Here is a 22267-nt window from a genome sequence, read left to right on the forward strand (position 1 = left end):
AAGTTAAAACTTTAACTGATTGCATCCTGTGACTACTGCAATGCAGTTACTTCTGGTGCAAGAGCTAGAATTGGTTTAAAGAGCTCACAGCAACAGAGTACAACCATCCAGGGCAGAGACATCTAACAAGCCTACTCTTCCTTTCCTGTCACCCCCTCCTGCCATGAATAGGGACAAGTAGTAGTTTACTGCCCATTTCTTTCTCAGAGTGAAATGTCCTCACAGGGTCTCGAATTCTGTAGTTCTCCAGTCTCACTGTACACAGTTATTTTCCTCTCCTATCTCAACATCCAGGCCTCTTCCATGCCTCTGTTGCATAAACACTCAGTTGAATCAGGAAAACAACCAAGTCCAAATTCCATCCCCACCTCCGAGAGTTAATTTTGCAACTTCACCCCCATAGCACACCTCATGTCCACGGGGCAGGGGCTGTAACTACCAGCAGCTGAGCATGACCACATGGACTGCAGCCACTGCTGTGCAACCAGCACATCTGTAACACTCACAGCTCCTTCTACTCAGCACCACGATGGGCCAAAAACATAGTATTGGGGCTCTCTTCTCCCACACACCCTCCACTGTTCTTTATCCTGCCCACCTCTAATGTTGTAAGCCAGGAATTCAGACAAGGTGATGGAGAAAAACATGCAGGCAATGAGTTTCATCCTTTTTAATTGAATTGCATATCAATATTGATTGTGCTATTAATTTTGATAGTAAATCTAATCATTAAAATAAAAAGTCTGCCTGCAGTCTCTGCCAAGCCTTCCCAGCCAGGGTCTGGCAGCAGTTCCCTCCAGATAACATGTTAGTGTGCAGTCATAAATAACAGTCTGGGTGCAGAGTTTAGGGCTGCCCCTTTTCATTTCACCAAGACAATCTGTCTGTCCTTCCTGCCTCTCTCCAGCTGCTGAGGACAAGATGGAGACAGGCAGCTCCAGCACTGGCAGAGGCTGAATCCAGGCTGGGCTCTGCTGAGCTCCAGTATCTGCTCAGGGACCAGGGAGATGGTTCCAGGAGAGTAAGGAGAGAGTTATCCTGGGCAACCCTAGTTAATCATGGACAGCACGATGCCTTTCTGTGCCCAACTGTCTGATGTTCTCTTTGCAACTGCACCTCTCGGAACCTGCTGAAGTCAATAAAGCTGAGCTGATGAATCCTCCTGTGTCCCCAAGTCCCCACACTGCTCTAGCCTGGCTTTAAAGGTAACAGGGGAAACAGTTACTCTGCTCACCTCCGCCCGCCTTAGACCTGATGGATATTTCCCTCCCCTGGGATATCTACTTACACAATACACAGCATTTGAAGGACAAATGTGAAGCAACTCACCTGAACACTATTCCCAACACATCCCTGCCAAGCTTTCTGGCTTGCTGCATTTCAAAAATAAAATAAACTCCCAACAAACCACATCAGAAAGCTTTGCTGAGCAGCACTGAACCAGGGTAAGGGGTTAGGTATCTCTATTTCTTCTGAGAGTCCAGCCAGAGAAATAAATCCAGTGCTGTTCTCTTGAGCCACTGATGTGGCACCGCTTTATCCTCACAGGGACCTGAGCCTTTCACACTTTGCAGAGATATTTCCTCTGCAAACACTTGTTTTGCAACAGTTTGTTTCTGCTTTCCAGACATGATTTTTTTTTTTTACATCCAGAATTAATGATTAACAATTAAATTATTTGACAAGGGAATAGAGGCCCTGTGCTAATTAAATTCCTTCATCACTTTTTTTTTTTTTTTTAGTTTGCAAAAATATATATATATATATATTTCTTAATATCAGCATTCAACCAGAACAGGGCAGTTTGCGATGTTGGACTTAATTAGATGGACAGCCATAGGCACACCCAAAAAAAAAAAAAAAGGCATGAAAATAATGCACAAGGACCATGCAAATGAGAGGAGAAGGAGGAAACAGCCAACTGGGGAGCCAGGAACTGAACAAACAGACGTGGTCAGACTGCAGAAGAGCCACTTTCTAAACCAAATAATTGTTTATAAGAATATATCATCTGTTTAGATGAAACAAAATAATGCAGAGTAAACAGTGCCTGTATAGGCTGGGAGAAACCAGTGATAGGTGTCCTGCAAAGCCTGGCTGCTCTGTTTTAAGGAATGCAATCCTGAGCAGCTGAGCTACTCATCTCCATCAGCTTTCACCTTCCTATCCTGCTCGTGGGCTGGACCTCCCGGGGGCTTGCTGGTGTCTGCTTACACGCCAGCATTAATATCACAAAAGATTATGCTAGTTCATCGACCCTTTGAAGAGATCCTTCCCATTGTAGTGGCTGTGATGATTGCCTGATGGCACTTTCTCAGCCAGATCCACTAGGGATTACACCAGCATAAATAAGATAAGCCGCTGTCTGACTGCTATTAAAATGCGCCGAGACACCCAGCTCAGACAACACTCTTAGACCAATGCAAACTACAGCCTGGTGCTTTTGTTACGTGCTTTGCCTCCCTTTGTTTATTCACAGAATCAATCTTCTCTCTGAACACCACCACAACCCACTCTAAATTTCCAATTCCCTTCTATTGTCAATAATTTTCAAGTCACTCTCCCTGCCTCTGCTGGACCAGCAGATGAACAGTCCTGTGGGACTTTCAAGGGTGCTTTTGCAAGAAGTAAAGGCATGGAGAAAATCCCAGAAAGCTCCAAAGGCAGCCCACAGCACTGGTCTAGACAGACCTGGAAGAGAACAGAAGATAGTAGTATTTTGAGTGCTGTCTGAGCTCAGCTGCCATTGCAAAGCTCAGTTGTCACAACCAGAGTGAAGATTTTTGGGGTTCTGTTAGAGAGAAACCATCCATCTAAAGTACAGTGGGGTGGACCAGCCTCTCTGTAGTTCCCAGTGGTGTTTTCTACTATTTCTTCTAAGCTAGAGAGTTGACTCATCTGCTTGCTGCTGGAAAGGCTTTGCTACTCCTTCATCCCCTGCCTTTCTTGCCTTTTCTTGTTAAATCTAGGGGGAAGCTGTTACCAGGTCGTTATAGGAAAACATCTAATAACCAAAGAGAAACTAGACAAAACTCAGAACTCATCCTTCCCAGATCACCTGGGTAACAACACACAGCAGACAAACAGATTTAAAAACACATATTAGGAGGCATTAAACCATGTTTGACAGTTCCAGCACCTCCCCAAAGGTGTTCCCAGAAACTGCTCAGAGATGGGCATGAAGTTGCAGAAAGCAGTGGGGCTGTGAGAGTCTGGTCCTCTCCCAGATGCTTCTGGGATTCAGTTATCTAAATAAATACTTCCATGTAGGAACTGAGCCCATCAAATTCATTTACTTGCAACTTTGACTGGGAAAGAATCAGAAAGTGATACCCAAAGAATACCAGCAGACTCACTCATTGTGAGTGAACACATTCAGTACAGCCTTTCACGCTGAATTTGCAGGAAAGCTCAGCACTGATTTCTTTGCCTTTTCACCTCATTTTTTAAAACAAATGCCAGGGGAATTGCAGTTTCTAATTATCTTTTTCCACTTAAAGCTTATTAGATGCTTATTAGATTTGTATTGCCTCATCCCCCCCCCCTTTTCCATTTCCATATACTTCTTCCAGTTAACAGTTAATGAGAAGAAATCAGTGTATTGCAGTATTTGGCATCTTGTTGCTGAAGTGGCAGGAGTCTTTGGTTACCAAGTCATTTGCTGCTTAATTGAAATCTTTTCTCTGGACTCATTGCCATGCAGACACTCCATTGGAATGCAGTAGTCGAGCCCAGTATTGATTGTCCTTCCACCCCCAGCTTTCTTCTGAGTTTGCAAATCAATTGCACCCCATTGCTTTCCTCCTAAAAATAATTAAATTAAAACCATCACCCATTCCACAGCCCCATTTACCCCTGAAACACATTGGTTTGGGCTTTGCATAGTTCCTTAGAGCAGAGATAGGGACAAGATAAGAAAGGGCACTGTGGCTGTGGTAAGAGTGAGATCCACAACTTGTCAGGTCAACACCAAGCATGAGTGTGCATCAGCCTGCTCAGGCATGGCCAGTGTGGCAGTGGATTGTGAATATATGAAGAGCTGGATGAAATCCTAGTTTTAGACTCTCTGTGGAAGTGGCCTGGAATTCATCTCCCCTCTTCATTGTGGAAATTAATCAATTTTTAACTGTTAAAAACCCAGTAATCAGAGTACCCTGTTGCAGCTCACAAAGGAAGCCAGACTGCAGCTGTGAGTTTGCAGGATTGAAAACCAACGCTTGGCAAGCCATCACTGCTGACACTAGAAAAGAAAGTCAATGCAATGCAGGGTACTAGATTCCTGATTTTGAAATTATGGCACCCAAGCACTGTTGAATTCTGTCAGTTTTAAAATTCCTGAGGACCTCAATGGCTCAAAATATTCTTATCAAGACCTTTGTGTCTTTGGAGCCTCAGTTCAAACTTGCATTGGATGAACAGGTCTTTGAGGGCAGGATCACATTCATACAATGCACAGTCACTGTCCCAAGTTCTTCCCAGAAGACCTTGTGTCAGTACTTAGCACTACTCTTCAAAAAACATCAGGATTAGCTACTGCAAAATTTCCCAAGGTCAGGCCCTCCTGCTGTCACTTGTGAGGACACATGTAGCTAAATATCTCGTACCTGTTGCAAACATTCTCAGGCCTCCCAGCTGCTCTGTCAGTGGCTTCTCACTGTTCCCACACAGCCTTTGTACTTTAAAAAATTCAGGAGTTTTGCAAAGTGTGAAGCAACGAGCCTCACTTCCTCCTGAGCAGCTTCCTTTGGCTCATGATACATTTGCCTTGCAATCCTGCCTGCAGGCTCTAACCAGCATCAGGCACCTGAGCCCACAGGCAGAGACAGCTCTCGCCCTAAGCACAATGCTAGGGTTGTTTTTCCTTTGGCTAATCTAGGCAATTTTACACCACACTTTCAGCATGGGAACAGACTGGTGTTCAAGTAAAAGCCACATAACCAAAGGGAGGGAACTGTCTTGGAAGTCAAAACATCCTCAAAATTGAGAATGAGAACGTAGTACCAGGAGTCACTTCTTCCTGTGTAGATGGCAACAACAGACTTCATCAGCCCAAATCATCACCCTGCAGACTCCCACTGAGCCAGAAGGAACATTGCCAGTCACAGGTTTTCATCTTCTACAGATAAATTGGTTATTTCACTCTTTCTGCCCCAGAGGTCATATGGGTCCCAAAATCACCCCATTTGCTTTCATCCTCAACCCAACACAAGTGTGATTTCAGGATCACCGTCCAGACATCTCCCAGCCCAGAGACAGTGTTGCTGAGCTGAACTCAGACCCTGCATTGCAGGTACCAATAGCAAATGCTGGACTGATCAGCAAGTGGGAAGCACAACCACCTCTCTCCCCTACAGTCCCAAAGGCTCTGCACGAGCTGTACCATCACGTGACGCTCATTTAAACCTCAAATTCCAGGTTGCTCTGATCCTACCTGCCTTTTGGAAAATCGGGCTGTCAGAGTACCGAATATACTCCTTGCTATTTGCCATGTAATTAAGCAGTAATTGCAGCCCAAGGCTAATCTCAGAGTGTATTTTACCCGTGGAGCTCAGCACCAGAGTTCACATTTGTAATTTAGTGGCATGCCAAGGAGCTGTACCTAAACTTACAAAAGGATTTTCACTACTCATCATCTCTCTTCTACTTTGGTGGCAGCTGGGATTCTGTATTTGGAGATGTTTGGGCTGGGCAAACAAATTAGCCGAGACCAGCCTCATTAGGAATTCACATGGGTGCCCATCCTGCCTCAGCAGGAATAAGATGCTGACTGCTCTGTTTCTGGACCCCAAACCCTCCTCAGTATGGGATGCACACTAAAACCTCCTCTTTCTTTCTATTCACACAGCCTGGCAGCCTCCAAAGAAGCTGAAGCAGCAGCACGGTCTGCCCCCAAACCCATGTCTCCTTCTGATTTCTTGGATAAGTTGATGGGGCGAACTTCAGGATACGATGCCAGGATCAGACCAAATTTTAAAGGTATGCAAAAACCCAGCTTTGTTTCATTTTGGGACTGAAAGCTGTATGCAATCCTCCCAAATACCTCCCTAATTGTATATGGAATATGAACAATCTTTGTGTTCTTAATGATAATTGGCACATGGATCCCTTGTAGATATCTGGGAAGACATGGAGAGATGTCCACTTGGAGTAGAAACGACCTTGTAAAAACTTTACACACAGGGAGTGCACACTGAAGTAGGGATTGGGGATCCTGCCAAAGCAAGCAGTGACTGGCAGGGAGCTGAACATCTTACAGATTAAGAGAAAAACTTTCCCCTGAAGTCACTGCCCACAGCACCTTCTAATAGCAGGCAATGCTCCCCCCTTACACCCACCACAGGCAAGAGGAGTCTCTCCCATCAGCTCCAAAGAAATTCAGTAAGATCCAGGGGCAGCTCAGACCCACCCCTGTCCCCCACAGTAATAGAACTCTTAAGCCCAACACACCTCCAGTTTCACACCCAATTTTTCCAATCCACCCCATATTTACTGGTAGCCAGTCAGCACTGAATCAGGCCCTGGCAGAGGCAACAGATCCTCTCTTTGCTCCTCAAAACACCTCTTCTAACAGGGGCGGGGGTTGTGTCTCTTGTTTGTTTGCGTTATTTTGATTGGTTGGTTTTTGTGGTTTGTTTGGTTTGGTTTTGGGGTTTCTTTGTTGGGTTTTCCAGCCTGGCCTAGTGGAAGGTGTCCCCACACACAGCAGAGAAGTTGGCACTAGAGGGTCTTTAAGGACCTTCCAACTCAAACCATTCTATGATTTTTTCGTTTTCTTTTTAACTGAGCTCACTTTCCCTGCTTGGTCTTGAATCACACACAGAGATAAAGCAGGATCTGCCCCCCACCCCCAGCCACTGTCCAGCCCTTTTCAATGCTCAGTTCTTTTGTTTCCTGCCACCAGTTCCCCCTCTCCCTGGAGTCACTGGCAGTGCTAACACAGGACTCCCAGGATCCATTAATCACAGTGACAGCACCTGCCACCCAGCTCCAAACAATTAGTTCTGTATTGGGCTTTTCAACCCAAAAAAGGTGAGAACCTTATGTCCCAGTAATCAACCAGGCAACAGAGAGCACTGCTGTTCCTACCCAAATCACAAAGAGTTAAAACACCACCCTGTAAACCTGCCTACCACTAAATTATGCACACACACAAATTAAACTTTAATATTTAATGAAATGTATACATTAACTTCCTGCTAGAGGCAGCTGTATTGCATTTCTATTTGAGATAATTTAATTTCGGTTTTATTTCAACGAACTACACCTTCCCCCCAGGGCAGTTTTGCTGGCTTAGCCTCCCACACATAAATCAGGCTCCAATTTATATGGGAGGGATAGGAGGTGTTTTACAGAGCTTGGGGTTGTAGCTCTCAAAGCACATCATTTAAATTAACTGCAGTAACTCATAAGGACATTTTAATTGCTTAGATCTAAATGAAAATAATACCAAAGATCCATATCAGATTGATTTTTGGGGAGGGGAAGATTAACAAAAAGAAGATTGCAGCTTTTCCATAAACACCGTGGACTTAGCTGTGGATTCACATTCTGAGAACAAGGAAGAAGCTTCTGGAGTTTGGCTGAAGTTGGAGAATGAAGTGAGCAACTCAGGTAGGGACAGAGCAGAATGAGGCACTGGGACAAGGGACCCTCACCTAGGCTGTACCCTCAACCCTGCTGCTGGAAAACTGTATTCCTTCACAGCTGCATCCCACTGCAGAGGTGGCACGTTTCAGTGGTAGTCAGCACAGATTTGGCTCCCCCTGGACATGGTGGGGAGAGCTCAGTGCCTCGACAAGAGCTGCCCCAAGGAGAGTCTTCACATGCACTGGTCTAAACTAACTCCACACTCAGCTTCACATCAGCACTGGATCAGGAACAGGAGAACCAAAATACTCCATACCTGACAGTCATGAACACATTCAGTCATCCAGAAGATCAGCTCAGTATTTTCCTTATAATGTGCCCTTTGGGAGGGGAATCACATGCACAGGAACCTTCCTTGGGGTTCATGAGATGGATCCAAAATAGAAAACCAATGCTCCTGAGCTCAACAGGAGCACTACAGAAGGGATAAAACAAGTGCTAAAGCCTGATAAACTGTGTGCTTTCAGCTGTTGGCTAAGCTTTCAGATAAAAAGGGTTGGTGAAGGGAAAAAAAAAAAAATAATTTTGTGTCTGATAGTTTAACCCATGCCAAAGTTTAATAGTCTGGAGAAAGAGCTGCACAGATTGAACAGTGTGAGATGCTGCTGATCTGGCAGTGGTTGTCTGGGAGCTGGTTAGGCAGGAGCCTGCCCGGATTGCCTGGGACTTGTACCAAGGAAATCCCACCCACAGAGCATTACTGCCAAGTGGCTGCAATCCTAATCCCAGGGGGACAGGCACAAAGTTTCAGAAGAGGCTGAAGTGGAAGAGGAGAAAAGGGAAATGAGGACGAGAAAACCAAACTCCAAATGTTACTTAGTAATCAGGAAAATCCATTAATTGCCACACAGGAGGGCATTTGCACTGATTAGAGGCACAAGCCTCTCATTAAAGCCATTCCTCCCCCTCCAGTATTTCATCTTGCAGTGAGTGCCAGACTGCAGATGTGACCTTAACAGGAGCATCACTCCCCCAGCAGGCTGAGCCACCAGGCAGTGTTTGAAATGCAGACACCATCCCTGACTCCATAAAGAATGGGGGAACAATCTAAAAATCCACACTCTCCACTTTCACAGATCTTATCTTTCCAGAAGCATCTGTCACAGGGATGGATGATATGAGATTAATTCCTCCAGTGTTAGATGGGGATCTTGGTCCCTGGGGGAGTGTCTGTTCTCTGCCTGAGCTGCCTTTCCCCACTGCACACCAGGCAGCACCTGCAGCAGGTCCTTTGGGAGCTCCCAGAGCAGAGGCCCCTTTTCTTTCTCCCCTCCCCTTATTAAGGTTTTACAGAAATCCTTTTATTACATGTGGGCAAGCCACTGGTTTTCCAGGCACCAGGTATGCTCTGGTTCCAAAATATCCTCCAGCTTTTTGCTTTGTCCCAAACTGGAGCTCTTGGCATCTTCCTCGGTGTAAGTGCAACATTTCCACTTCAGATTTGCCAGGCAATATCATGAAACACTTCCAAGTCATACTGATACCTTTGAGCACCAGTATCACACAGATTGACCCCCATGGCCTCTAACCACAATTTTTTCACCCCTTTAACCCCCACTCACTTCTTTGGTGGCCCCCTACCTTTTCCAATATGAGCAGCTAAGCAAAGCTTCAGTCTAAAAGCAAATCAAGCCCAGGAGAGGCACAGCTCAGAGTCAGGGAGTACCCTCTACCAAATCAGGACAGCCAGAGAATTTCTGCTGGCAGAGCCCTGAAGTCTCCTATTCAGCTGTGAGCCTTAGCAGACACCACCATCATCTCATGGGGTACTTGTTCCTTCAGCCAGCCTGGCCCTTACAGCACACTGTGCTGCACTGCCTTTGTAGGGAGCACATCATCCTAGTTCAGCAACATTTAGGTACTTCATATGAATATTTCATCAGTAAGCTTTAAATGAAAGTCAATAGTCTCTCAGCTCTTTTCTGGGTTACTTTACTATCATGTTCAAGGTGAGCTTGCCACCCATACAGCCAGGTCAAGCTATCTGGAAAGCTGTCCTGCCTGGCTCTGATCTATTCCCTTTCATCTGAACAGTCCACAGCTGAGATATATAAACATTTTTCCAAACAGGGGAACAGAGGTGAAGCAAAAACACTGTCTGGTGTCAAACTGGCTCAGAACCAAGACCAGACCAAGCCAGGTCATCCAGACCTTACTCCCCTACTTCCCCCTCAGCCACCCAGTTCCCACAATAGGTTTTAACTCCACAGAGTGGAAATACCCTGTCTTACAGCACACACTGAACTGCTGTTCCAATCTGTACTTGTCATGCAGGACCGCCAGTGAACGTCAGCTGCAACATTTTCATCAACAGCTTTGGCTCGATTGCAGAAACAACCATGGTAAGTAAAAATCACAGCACAGCTGCTCAGCTACTGGCTCAGCCTCGCTGCACTCCCAGAAAACGCTGCATCACCCTCCTCTTCAGTGTGACCAGGGAAAAATACTGTCTCAGTGCCCCCAGGCTTACCTAAGGTTTGAGCACATTAATGGTCAACACACAAGACTCACACTGCATGTAGCTGAAGATCACACAGCCTCTGTCTGCCTCTTACAAAAACACTGCACAGGCAAAGGACAATGGTCAGAAAGGGAAGCAAACAGTCTTTTTCCAAAGACTTGCCTGAGGCTCCAAGCTCAGAGGCAGTTGCAGATACTTTGTGTTTAAGTGGGCATAAACCCAGAATGAATCTGGATTCAAAGAGAAGGAAAATCAGCTGAACTCAAATTTAGTTTCTACCATAGTTCAGATTCCCAAAGTTTATGAGAATTATTAGACTAAAGATTAAGATGATTATTTTCTTGGAGACATACTTCTGGTAGAAAATGATTTTTAATGGAAAATCAAAACCAATATTTGTGAGTTAAAGCTCACTTCATACAAAATTAGTGAGCATGGCTGAAGGCTGTATGTAATTGGCAAGGCACTAGGAGCAGAGGATCACTAGAACAGGAGATAATTGCTCCATCTGAAAACTATTAAAGATTGGTTGTGACATAATCAGTGAACAGCAAAGGAAAACTCTGGAGGTACAATGCCTTACTGCTGTGCTAATTAAAGATAATCCAGAAATATGGTGTTTAATTACCCTTCGGTAATTCTTTTTCTAGAAAAATGCTGAATGAAGAATGTCAGGCTCCAGCTTCAGGCACTCTGTGCATTCAGGCAGGAGTTTATAGGCTTTACACCCCTTGACTTGAACAAATTACTTGGCATGCACACCACTGTTAGAGGAGATCCACAGCCATTCACCTGGGGTTATAAGTCTCTTCTGCCACTATACCATTCTACTGGAAGTGTTTGTATTTGGGATACTTCAGTTCTGGTAGTAGGGAAAAAAAAAAAAGCTGTTGTTCTGTCCAAGCGCAAGGAAACAGATTTCCTACTTGGATTGCAGAATTTATCAGAGTTCATAGGCAAGAAGTGTATCGTGGATTCATTTGTATATAAAGCAATAGAGGAAGAACTAGAATTGAAATACACATCTGCTGCTAATTTACTATTTTATTAGATATCTCCTTTGGCCTTACAGACAAGAAATACTGCTCCTACACAACCAGCAGAGACAATCCAGAGTGCAAGGGAGCAGGGCAGGCCCACAAAGGATCCTTGTGGGATGTACAGAGCACATTCCATTGACATGTTTTTCAGTGTATATGTCCTACATTGTGAGATGCACTGGAGCAGTCATACAAATGTGCCCCATGATCTCTGTAAGCAGGATGCTCCATAAAATTAGCATAGACTAGCATGAGAGAGAGCCAGAGATGCAGTTCACCTCCAAGACAGGCTGCAGGGACTTGCTATCCTCTCCAGATGCCACTCATTTCATAGTCTGTCTTCCATAGGAAAAAAAAATTCCCATGGGAACCCAAGAACACCCTCTGGGCACATTGCTTTGTCTAGAAATATCCAAGGCAGCTCTGACAAGCTAGTCCAGATGTCAGGCTGACACAGCATTGCACACAGCCTGGTATAATGCACTTCTTGGGGAACAGCAATTCTGCTTGTAAACACCAACCAGAACACAAGCAACACAGGTACTGAAACATTTAAAAAGGAGCTCTCAGCAAGCTAGAGGGGTCCTTGGGATTCATAACCTGGGATTTACTCTGCAGAGAAGCCAGTCCCTCCCTGCTGTTTGAGGATGCAGCAGGTCAAACAGGCAGTGTGAGCTCCCCAGTGCAGTTTCTGGAAACAACAGACGGTCCTGTTGTGAAGGGATTTGGGGACAGACTTGGCTACTTTGAATTCAAACAAGTGGAACTTGTGGTCAAGTATCAGGGGAAGGAGAGGAGGGGTGGAAGTTTGCAGAGGAGGGCAAATCAATGTTTTACCGTAAAGAAAGCTGTAGTCTAACATTGACCCCTGTGACTGATGATGACAAAACTCCCCCAGCTGCTTCACTGGTCAAAAAGAGAAAGAACATTATGGTTTAAACCCCCATCATTAGGGCTGGTCAGGTTCAGGTCTGAGTATTATGCCAGCTTATATTTAACTGTTGCACTGCTACCTGCAAGAGAAGTCACAGGTTTTTATGGATACCGCCAGTTGGAGAAGGCTTTCAAATATCTCCTTAGTGGGCTGTTACATCCTATAGAAAATATCACTGCTATCATTTTAGTTTATAATGCCTGAATATCACAAAGCAGTGTAAACTATGAGGTCACCATGCAGAGGATTAGAGAAACTGGAGGTCAGTGCTCACTCACAGCTTAAGGCATGATGGAAGGTAGAGGAAGAGGAGAAAATACAGAAAAATAGAACAAACCAGGTATTTGACTCAGCCACTTGAGTTGACAAACCTCAGAAGGAAGGAAAATGAGTTGGGGCCAAGAGAAAGCACAGACTCCACTGAGGGGGCAGAAAGCCCCAGAAAGGTTTAAGAGGTACAAGGCAAGAAATGGAGATCTGAAAACTGCTGTAAAGTTAAGGGAAATTAAAAAAAAAAAAAAAAAAGAAGGAAAAGTCATCCAGCAAACGCAACTCCTAAAGCAGACCTGACTTAGAGAAGGGAAGTAACTCCTTTAAGAATCCTGGAGAACTGGAAACTTCACATAAAAGCCTCTAGTGGTGCACATAATTGATTGGACATTTATGTTAGATTGCAGCTCATAGCTTATATCCATCAGCCTCACTTGCCATGAGTTTTAAGGACAAGGGAACCTGTGACTGGGAACACACCCCTGTGAACCCAACCAGTGCTTCCAGGGGAAAGATATGACCAACCACAACAGCCAGATAAGTGCAGACTCCTGTCCTAAAGCATTACTGCAATAGTGCATCCAACAGCAAGGGATTCCCAAGGACAAGTGCCAGATGCATCCACTCTTTCCAACTATTTGTATTAAAAACACCAAACAACCCTCAATCGCAAGATGTTAAATCCCTTTTCGCTCTTCAAAAGTATAAACTAACCCCCCCCCCCCCCCCAAGTCATACCAGACCACGAAATCTATAGCAGACATACAAATTCCTCATTCAAAACAAACAGAAGTCAATCATCTCAGGAACAGGTCTCGGTTTTAAGTGAATAAACTGCACCAGCTCTGGCTTTTCCTTGCAGCATGAAACAACTGGTAGGATTATCTGAGCATTTAATTAACAAATCCCCTACTATAACAGCAAACTTGAAATTAAAGTGATACCCTTGGCTCTCTCTTTCAGTGGAAGCCCCAATTTTATGTCCTCTCACTGACTCAGGCAGTTGGGAGCATTTTGTACACAGTGAATGCAGATGGAGAAGGAGGAATATTTTGTTAGATCATCACCTAGAGTGCAAGCTGGACTCAAGATCCAGTCCCATGTTTTAAAAAGGACCAACCTGCAGCAAAGTAGAGAGTGAAAAAGAAAGAAAATCACTAAACAGTCAGTACAGGCTCCCCTAGACACAGCATATATATGCAAATTTATTTTTGCTGCTTTCATGCCATAGTTATCTCATCTGAAAAGAGCAAATCAAATGTGACCTTCCAGCTGCAACACAGCCACAGTTGGGCTCCCAGAATCTCCTAAGGACAAGAGAAGCTGGAGGCTGCAACTGTCCAAGTTTTAAGTATGTGCTCAGAGGCAACTGAACATGAGATTTCCAACAAGAAAATAAACCATCCTGCAAAGCAGACCAAAAAATTCATTCCAGCCTCACAAGCCACAGTGCAGCAGATATGTCTGATGAAGTGTATGGGTCACTCATTTAATACCTGCCCCACTCACCCCAAGATCAGCAAAAGATGTAAGTATCAACGCACAAAGCCTGTAGCAAAAGTTAGGTTTTGAGCAAAGTTTTCTGCAGTCAGTCAGTCTTAAACCCAACCATCAGTCCCACAGAGATGATAAGCATATAACAAGTCATGCAGCACAAAATGAAAAGGTTTTCACAACAACACACAGCCAGCTGCCATTTCACTGTTGGAGCTGCAGTGTTTCAGCTCTGTGTGTGGCTGGAGTTTGTCTTTGCATTGAATAAAGAAGGGAGGGGAGAAAAAAAAAAAAAAAGAAGCCATGAAATGGGACCATGCAACTCAAATCCAAGGACACAAAAAACCCTCAAGCTGAAGAACAAGACTTCATAACTAAACACACTTGAAATTCAGGATGCTGGATATAACTCACTCACCAGCAACTCCATCCTTGGCTCGCAGAGATAAACTTTCCCCTCCTTTTGTAGGAAGACACAGAAAAACTTTCTGCTTCGGGTTCCAGCACAAAAAAAGTCCCACACCTATTAAGCACCAGGGTACTGCTCCCACCCCTCACCAGGCGCTGCACTCTTCTGACTTCCTCCCCAGAGGCACCTCCTCCCTTTAGCCTAGGTGTGGTGTGGTTTCACAGCTGGCTTCAATTTGGCTACTTTGCTACAGCTCTGATAAAGTAAGGAGGTTATTAACCTTATTAGCCATATTAACCCTTCCAAGGGCAGCTCCTGGTGTGCTCATTGTTTTTGTGGACAGCTATAGTGCTTCTTTTGCAAGGCAAGTACCCTTAAAGGTGTTTGCTCATTCCCTTTCTAGAAAATGAACTCGATGCTACTAAAACCCCTTATGCTCTGCCCAGGTGGGATCACAGAATCCCCTTCTGAGGGAGTTCAGTCTCCACCCTAATTATTCCATCAGCAAAATGTAAATTTATCAAAGGGAAGCCTCTCACCAAAACTGCTCAGTGCAGAGGCTGCTCTGACAGAACTCTTGAGTCAGGGGCTAAAACCCACTGAGTTCCCTGACAGCCTCCATCCCTTCCTCACAGCACTGCCTCCAGCCTGCCACTGCTTTCAGCAGCAGATGCCAAGGCTGTGGGATCTTGGGAAGGAAAGGTCTCAAATGATCTTCTGTTTCCTTGTCTCCTTGCGAGGTCACTGAGCAGAATTTCATTTCAGCATTATCAAATTGAACTACTTTGATCACTTCAGTTATTTTTTTCTTCCTGCCTTGTGTCGTTTTCCCCTTGGGAGTAAAATGCCTTTTGTGCCAAATCGCAAAGCTCCTGAATGCCTTCACTGCACAGAGCTGCTGCTCCCCACTCCCAAGACAGCCAGAGGAGCAGGCTGCACAAGATAATCAATGCCTGGATGTGATTGGCACACAAATGAGGAACTCCAGTCATAAGAATGATATGGAAAAAGAGATTTTTTTTTTTTTTTTTTTGGCTGAGTTTGCAGCCCCAGTCAAACCTCTTTTTCCTTTGCTTGAAAGTTCACATCATAAATTGGTCCATTGTGTCCATCATTTAGGAATAACTGTGGATATCTTGGTGATGCTAATTAAGATCTCATACAGCAGCATCCAGGAGAAATGCTGCATATCTCAAGGTAGCCAGCAAATGAGTGTTGTTTGGCTCATCACCCCTCAGCTTCACTGCAGTGCCCAGGACAAAGCTTTCAGCACACAGGGTTCTTTAGATGGTGCAGAGTTCTGTAACCCACAGACATACCCCAATTGCTCTCCATGCCTTCTGCTGGCTCCTCAGGCACTGTCATGTCCAGTTTGCAGCCACAGTGCTTGGTGTTACATTTATGTTCAAATAAGGCTGGACACAAGGAACCTAAAAGGCTGCTCAGAACCTTCCATACCCCAGTGTGATGCAGCTGCCTGACACAAGGGAAAAGGCATCTGTGAGAAAACAACATTCTCAGTGGCCAGGCCAGAATTGTGAACTCACTGAGTAGGAAGACCTTCATAAAATCACACAGAGAGGTGAAATATTAATGCCATAAAATGGCAAAGCCACAGAATTGCATTCAGCCCATGTATTATATTTCTTTGTCATTGCCTTTTTTTATATCATATATATGATATATATACATAAATGCTTGGTTATCTGTATTCCAAAACAAAAATATCCACTGTAAACATGTGTCTCCAAAGGAGGAGCACAGGGTAGCACAACCCTGAGTTACTACACTGCTGCTTATCCCCTGGAGGGAGGTGGTGCAAGCTCTCACACCACACATTCACTACATGGCCCTGCACTGTTTCCACAAAGGACATGAGTACAGGACACCTTGACTCTGGAGATGAGTTAGGAGAGACCTTCTCACAGCCATCTACTGTAAGAAGTTAATTTTCATTTGGCCCATGGCACTTAATTAAGATACCTCTTCATGGTGACAAAGACTGTGGCTGTCATTCTGCCTGTGGTCTCTCATGCCTGCTGTGGTGGCAACATAAACCACACTACACCTCTTGTCTCACCCTTTCATTACCTTTTGGCAAGTTTTGAAGCTGATTCAGTGAATTTACTCCAGCAACAAAGCTTATCCACAGTGACACAGACTGTTGCAGCGAGATTGGCTCCATTCCCCCCCCGCCTTCCACCACTCCATCAGGCTGAGCACACTTCTGGGCAGCTACCGCTGAAGTTTCTTCCAAACATGAGTTTAATTTGTGTTGTACATGACATAAGTCCCAAACTGGAGCTGACCTGCTTGCATCTACCTTATTTGTAGCTGAATAAGCAAAACAACCTTTTGCTTTCTACCTATTAGGTCAGTGACATTGATTTCCCCTGACTGCAATGGCTGCAGATCTTTACACATAGAAAAGGGAGAACTGAAAACATACATGTTGTTCTGGGAGCTGCTGTGTGCCATGGAAAATGGAAATTCAGGGTTACTCTCCCCTTCCAGGCTTGCGTCATTGGCTGGTCCTGCACTTAGACCCTGGCTCTGAGCTGTCCTCAGCTCTTCACATTTTCTCAAGACACATTATCCAGGGTCGACAGAGATGAATAATTAAGTCAGAGGGATGCACTAGGACTTGCGAAGGTGACATTTGGGATATCAGCAGAAAGAAAGAGTTGTTGCAAGTCTTTTTCATGTTCAGAGGTCTGCTCCTTTTAGCGTCAAGTGCTTGGTTCATTTGCTGTTGTCACAATTGTTAATGTCATTAGCAGCTTCTGTGCTCTGAGGACGCAGATGGCACTAAGTGGCCTGAAACAGATTCTAGACCATGTGCTTGGCTATGAATTGCCTCATCCAAAACACAAGGCATCCAACACAATCCTCTCCCAACCCTCCAGTGTGACTGGACACACAGGAGTCGTGTCCTCCTGGACAACAGGCTGTAGGTTCATAGTCAGGTGAGCAACATCAGAAAGACTCTCCTACACGTGCACCCTTCAACTCCAGAGCTTTGTGCTCTCCAGATGGAAAGAACAGGCACGCTGGCAGAGTCAGGGAGATTCTCCCACCAAGTGCCTGAAGCAGGTAATAGATACCAGCAAGCATATCAGACACAACCCCCATTAATTGTCTCTTAATAAAAGTCTTCAAAGTACATTAGTACTAGAAAGGCACCCAAGAAACCTTAATCATGAGAGCAACTATTTGTTTGGGCCAGGGCAGTGAAATGGGTTTATTGTAGACTGTTCTTCAGACTCAGTCTGCCTCTATACTTAGAAAATGTCAATTAATTTATGGACATGGAGCTTTTATTCCTCTCCTGATAGCTGACACATCCTCTCCCCGTTTCAATTTGTTGGCTCACTTTCTCATGTGAAAGTCAGAAGAAAAGGAGCATGCAGATCACCCAGGGAAGCTATTGGTCAGACAGGGAGAACAGAAACTGCCTTTAATTGTCCAGGAAAGGATCTGAGCTCAGCCTCAGTAACCAGCCTTGGCCTAGGGAACTTAGGGGAGCTGTAAGGCTCGTGGTTATGAAGCAGGTATAATTTTGCATAGTGATGAGGGACTAGTTACAATTAAAGAAGATGATCGTCCTATAAAATCTGCAGCATTTATGGCATTTTGAAATTAGAGAGGGGAACCCAGAACACTCACTGAGCATTAGGAGAGCAGACTTCAGGCACATCTTTCTCATGTTCACATAATCTCACCAAAGGCAGCTGCTCCCCTCAGTTCATCCGAGTTACCCTCATATTATTGGACACACAGGAATTTCCCTTCCATGGACTGCCTGTCTCACAGAGCCTTTTCCTTTCCCAAGTCTGGGGAAACCACAGATAGTCACAATATGGGAAGGTTCAGCACTGAAAGGAAGCTGGCTTCAGTTTCCCCCTCCCTCTTAATCCTCTGCAACATCATCCTGCTGACAGGGGCCATTGTGACCTCCACAAGTGCCTCTGCAGCCCCAGGGTCCAGACAAGAGGTCCTGACACTTCACACACAGCTGACAATTGCTGTAACAGAGGGTTGCAAGGACAGGCAGCTGCTCATGCTATGAAATAGCCGTAAGTTACAAAGCTAAAAATTGATAACAGTTCCTTGAGAAATAATGCCAAAAATGCTTGGCATAGCTAGGCCTGGACATGGTTTGGTTTTTAGAACGATTTTAATAGGTGCTCCCCAGTTCTCAGCGCTTTCAGCCTGCTCTGAGCACTGATTGTGTCTCTCTGTTCACGCCGTGCAGGATTACAGGGTGAACATCTTCCTGCGACAGCAGTGGAACGACCCACGGCTGGCGTACAACGAGTACCCCGACGACTCCCTGGACCTGGACCCCTCCATGCTGGACTCCATCTGGAAGCCTGACTTGTTCTTTGCTAATGAGAAAGGGGCCCACTTCCATGAGATCACCACAGACAACAAGCTGCTGAGGATCTCCCGAAATGGCAACGTCCTCTACAGCATCAGGTGAGGTGACGCCGTGGGAAGAGTCCCACAAAGGTAGGGGAAGACAGAGCTGAACTCCCACTGTTCAAGCCTAGAGCATGATGATGGATTAAAGAAGTTTAGGGTTTCTTAAGGTGGGAGGTCACACAATTAGCAGTGCCATAGCAATGTGTTGGGAAGGGACCTCTGCCAAAGCATATTGAGACAGAGGGTTGGTCTGGGAAGCAATCTAGCTGATCTTTACATTTCCCAGTCCAAGAACTTGGGCTGCTCTCTAGATTCCATAGAGTCCATAACATCCCTAATGTAAAATTACTTGAGATATTTTATACTAGCACAAGCCTAAAACCAGCTGTACTGTGTGAAAACTAGTAGAAGCTCATGAAAACTCTGCTTTCAAAGCTGCAGCATTTCCAGACAAAAAAAAAAAAATAGGGAAAATGCTAAGTAGGGCTCCATGGCTTTGTCTCAACTCAACAGTTATCCCTTTATCACTAGACCCAAGAATCCATCAGTGGAGTTGAACTAATTGCACTGAATTTCCTGCAGGAAATCCATCTGATCCCCCACCTTCACTTCCAACCCAATCCACTCTTTATTTGAAACCCGTGAAACTAAGATCAAACTTCATGAGCATAAACAGAGAAAGTTAAACTCAATATTGAAGACTTTTTCACCTCATGTGTAATGTAAATTTGCCTACAGTTCACACACCCCATCTCACACTGCAACTCTCAGTGGCAGCCATGGGGAAAAAAAAGCACCACGGAGCTGTAAAATGGAAAATAAACACCTTAATGCTGCAATTTAGACAACCTCCATCAAACATCAAGGTGGTTCCAGCCCAAAGACCAGCTCCCTGATGGCCAAAACAATAAGAGAATTGCCATGTGTGTTGGCTGAAAATGGAAACTTCACATTTCTTAATTTCTAAAACCAGGCAGGGAGTAAAACTGCCACCAGCGACCTGGCAGTGAGCATGGCACAGAGTCCTGTTCCATGTGGGTCTGCAGGAGTACAGAGAGGAAATATGGATCAGCCCAGCCTTAGGGTTTGCTCTGCAAAACAGAGCAATGGCTCAGCAGGGGACATGGCTGAATTGATCGCTGTTTCCAAGGCAAAAACTTGAAAACAGCTTCAGTTCTTGTTTAAAAAAACCCACACTTTGCTATCTCACTCATCTCCAAATGAAAATATAGGTTTCTTTATATGTAAATTTTTCTATGAAAATAAAAAAGAAAGAGCACAATGTAAATGCAAATTTTCCAAAAGGAGAAATAGTCTTTCCCTGTAAAAAAAAAAAAAAAACTCTCTTAAGTGCTCTGCCATTCTCTAACTGGCTCTTGGCTACTGGTACTTGCAATAATCAAACTCTAGGCAAGGCATTTACAAGAAGATGGACTTTGTCACATCTTCTGCCCCAACATGCCTCTAAACTCAAGCAGAGAATTTCTTCCACCATAAGGTTTTAAATTAAAGTATCTTTCCCTTCTGATAAGTTTCTTGTAGGTCTGATAGAAAAATTCAATTTCTGTCCCCCGGGGTAGTTCTGCTATTTCTACATCAAGGCAAAAAGCTGAAAACCCTAAACACTTCAGGGAACAGCATTTTCAACATTATCAAACCAAATAACACAAGTCTAACTATCTGAAGCAAATCATTCAGTATCAGCTTGTTGAACCAAAGAAACATTTTAAGCATAGATCATGGTACAGGGCAGCACAGCAATATACCACAGAAAATGCAGCCTGCACCTAGTGGAAAATGAAGACAGAAGTAGAGGTCTCAAGGGGCTCAGCAGGAATTCAGGAAGACACAGAAGTTCATATTGACTTAGCACAGGGCATTTTCCCTGCAGAAAATCCCACTGAAGTCTCTCTTTCCCCCCACAGAAGCATATGATCTTGAACAAATTTCTTTTTGGTTGGGTCTTTTTTGTTTGTTTGTTTGTTTGTTTTGGACACAAATGTTCTATTCAGATATTTACAAACAGTCCCAGTCTCTACAAATGTATCTGGGGGCCCATATATTGGGCTTGAGCTTGCTGCTAATCCAGGCTGTTGTGAACCTGAGGCAAGAACTGAAAACCGAAGCAGCAGAACTGTTTGGTGTGGGAACTCTTTGTTCTGCACAGTCTAAAACAATATTGCAATGAAACACCATCTGCAGCAGGCGACTCTGCTGGGAATCATATCACAGACCCAAATGTTCAGCATTTCTGATGCTTTCCAACACCACGTGTGAGAAGAGACAGGCAGGGAAGCGGCGAATGATCAGTCATTCCCCCCAGCACACCACTGAGTCTCGGGCAAGGTCCCAGCCTGTTTGCAGCACTGGATGTCTGAGGAGGGGGTTCACTCCTCAGCAGTACCACAAACTGTTTGGCATTCCCTTGTGCTCTCTTCTCTCCCCAGGATCACACTGACTCTGGCCTGCCCCATGGACCTGAAGAACTTCCCCATGGACGTACAGACGTGCATCATGCAGTTAGAAAGCTGTGAGTCCTGTGCACATCTCCATTTCAGAGAGGAGACCACTTGTTTTCCCTCTCCCTCTCCCCTGCCATCTCCTTTCCCAGGTGCAACCCATTCCCAGCCCAGCCTTCACTGGAGTCTTGTTCAAGAACCTCTTGCTCAGGATTTTCCATTCATTCAGCATATGTGACATTTTCTAGAGAAGCCAAAACTTAAAAGATCCCATGCAAGGAGCCCTGGCTTGCTTGTATTTACATTGGCCTTTAACTTCGGAGGAGAGAGGTGAAAGTGCTTTCAGCTGCATTTTGTGTCTCTGGATGAACATCTGCCCCTTGTACATGTTGCTTATACCAAAGGAGGGAAAGACGAGGAGCTTCTTCCAGAGAAAGAGGTCAAGTTGGAAAAAGTAGAAAACAAATTCAACAAAGCCCAATTCAAGAAAAAATGTGATTTATTACAGACAATTCATTGCAAACCATTGCAGCTCCACTGCAGCTCATCACCTTGGTTCTCATCACATGCACAAGCAGTTTTGCCTCAACCCATATCCCACTCATGACAGCATTGCCAAGGAAGGCCAGGACACACCCCTGCCTGCAAACATAGATCTCTTCTGCAACACTGTCCCTTTATTTAATGTGTTTCACATGGTATTTGTCCCCTCTTCTCAACAGTTGGCTACACAATGAATGATCTCATATTTGAGTGGCAAGAAAAAGGAGCAGTACAAGTTGCTGACGGGCTGACATTGCCTCAGTTTATCCTCAAAGAAGAAAAAGACTTGAGATACTGCACAAAGCACTACAACACAGGTCAGTGCTGTTTACCCTCATCTGCTGGGTTCTGTAGAGAGGTAGTCAGATTGTGCATTTGCCAGAGTCTCTTGCTGTGTGTGATGTCACTCAGCTGATATAGGGCTTGTCCTACACATCTGGGGACAACAGACATACAAATACACATAGGTATTTTGCCAGTAAATGTACACATATACAGCTAGTGAAAAGCTAATGGACACAAATGTGTGGAATCCTCTTGTCCCCAGTAACATCTGTATCAATTCAAGGGTGTTTGGTCTGGACT

At 44.7% G+C, this 22267-nt stretch overlaps 1 protein-coding gene across 5 annotated transcripts in view; it reads left to right on the plus strand.

The window, feature by feature from the left end:
* The window catches only part of GLRA1 (glycine receptor alpha 1), a 47251-nt gene that overhangs the window by 10461 nt on the left and 14523 nt on the right, over window positions 1-22267 (plus strand). For all 5 annotated transcript variants that reach the window (XM_032703109.1, XM_032703113.1, XM_032703110.1 and 2 more), the window contains exons 2-6: window positions 5846-5976; window positions 9922-9989; window positions 18511-18734; window positions 21128-21210; window positions 21862-21999. In XM_032703109.1, coding sequence (XP_032559000.1) covers window positions 5846-5976; window positions 9922-9989; window positions 18511-18734; window positions 21128-21210; window positions 21862-21999 — 644 coding nt within the window. The remainder of the gene's footprint in view (window positions 1-5845; window positions 5977-9921; window positions 9990-18510; window positions 18735-21127; window positions 21211-21861; window positions 22000-22267) is intronic.

Source organism: Chiroxiphia lanceolata, chromosome 15, assembly GCF_009829145.1.
Source record: "Chiroxiphia lanceolata isolate bChiLan1 chromosome 15, bChiLan1.pri, whole genome shotgun sequence".
Classification (NCBI taxonomy): domain Eukaryota; kingdom Metazoa; phylum Chordata; class Aves; order Passeriformes; family Pipridae; genus Chiroxiphia; species Chiroxiphia lanceolata.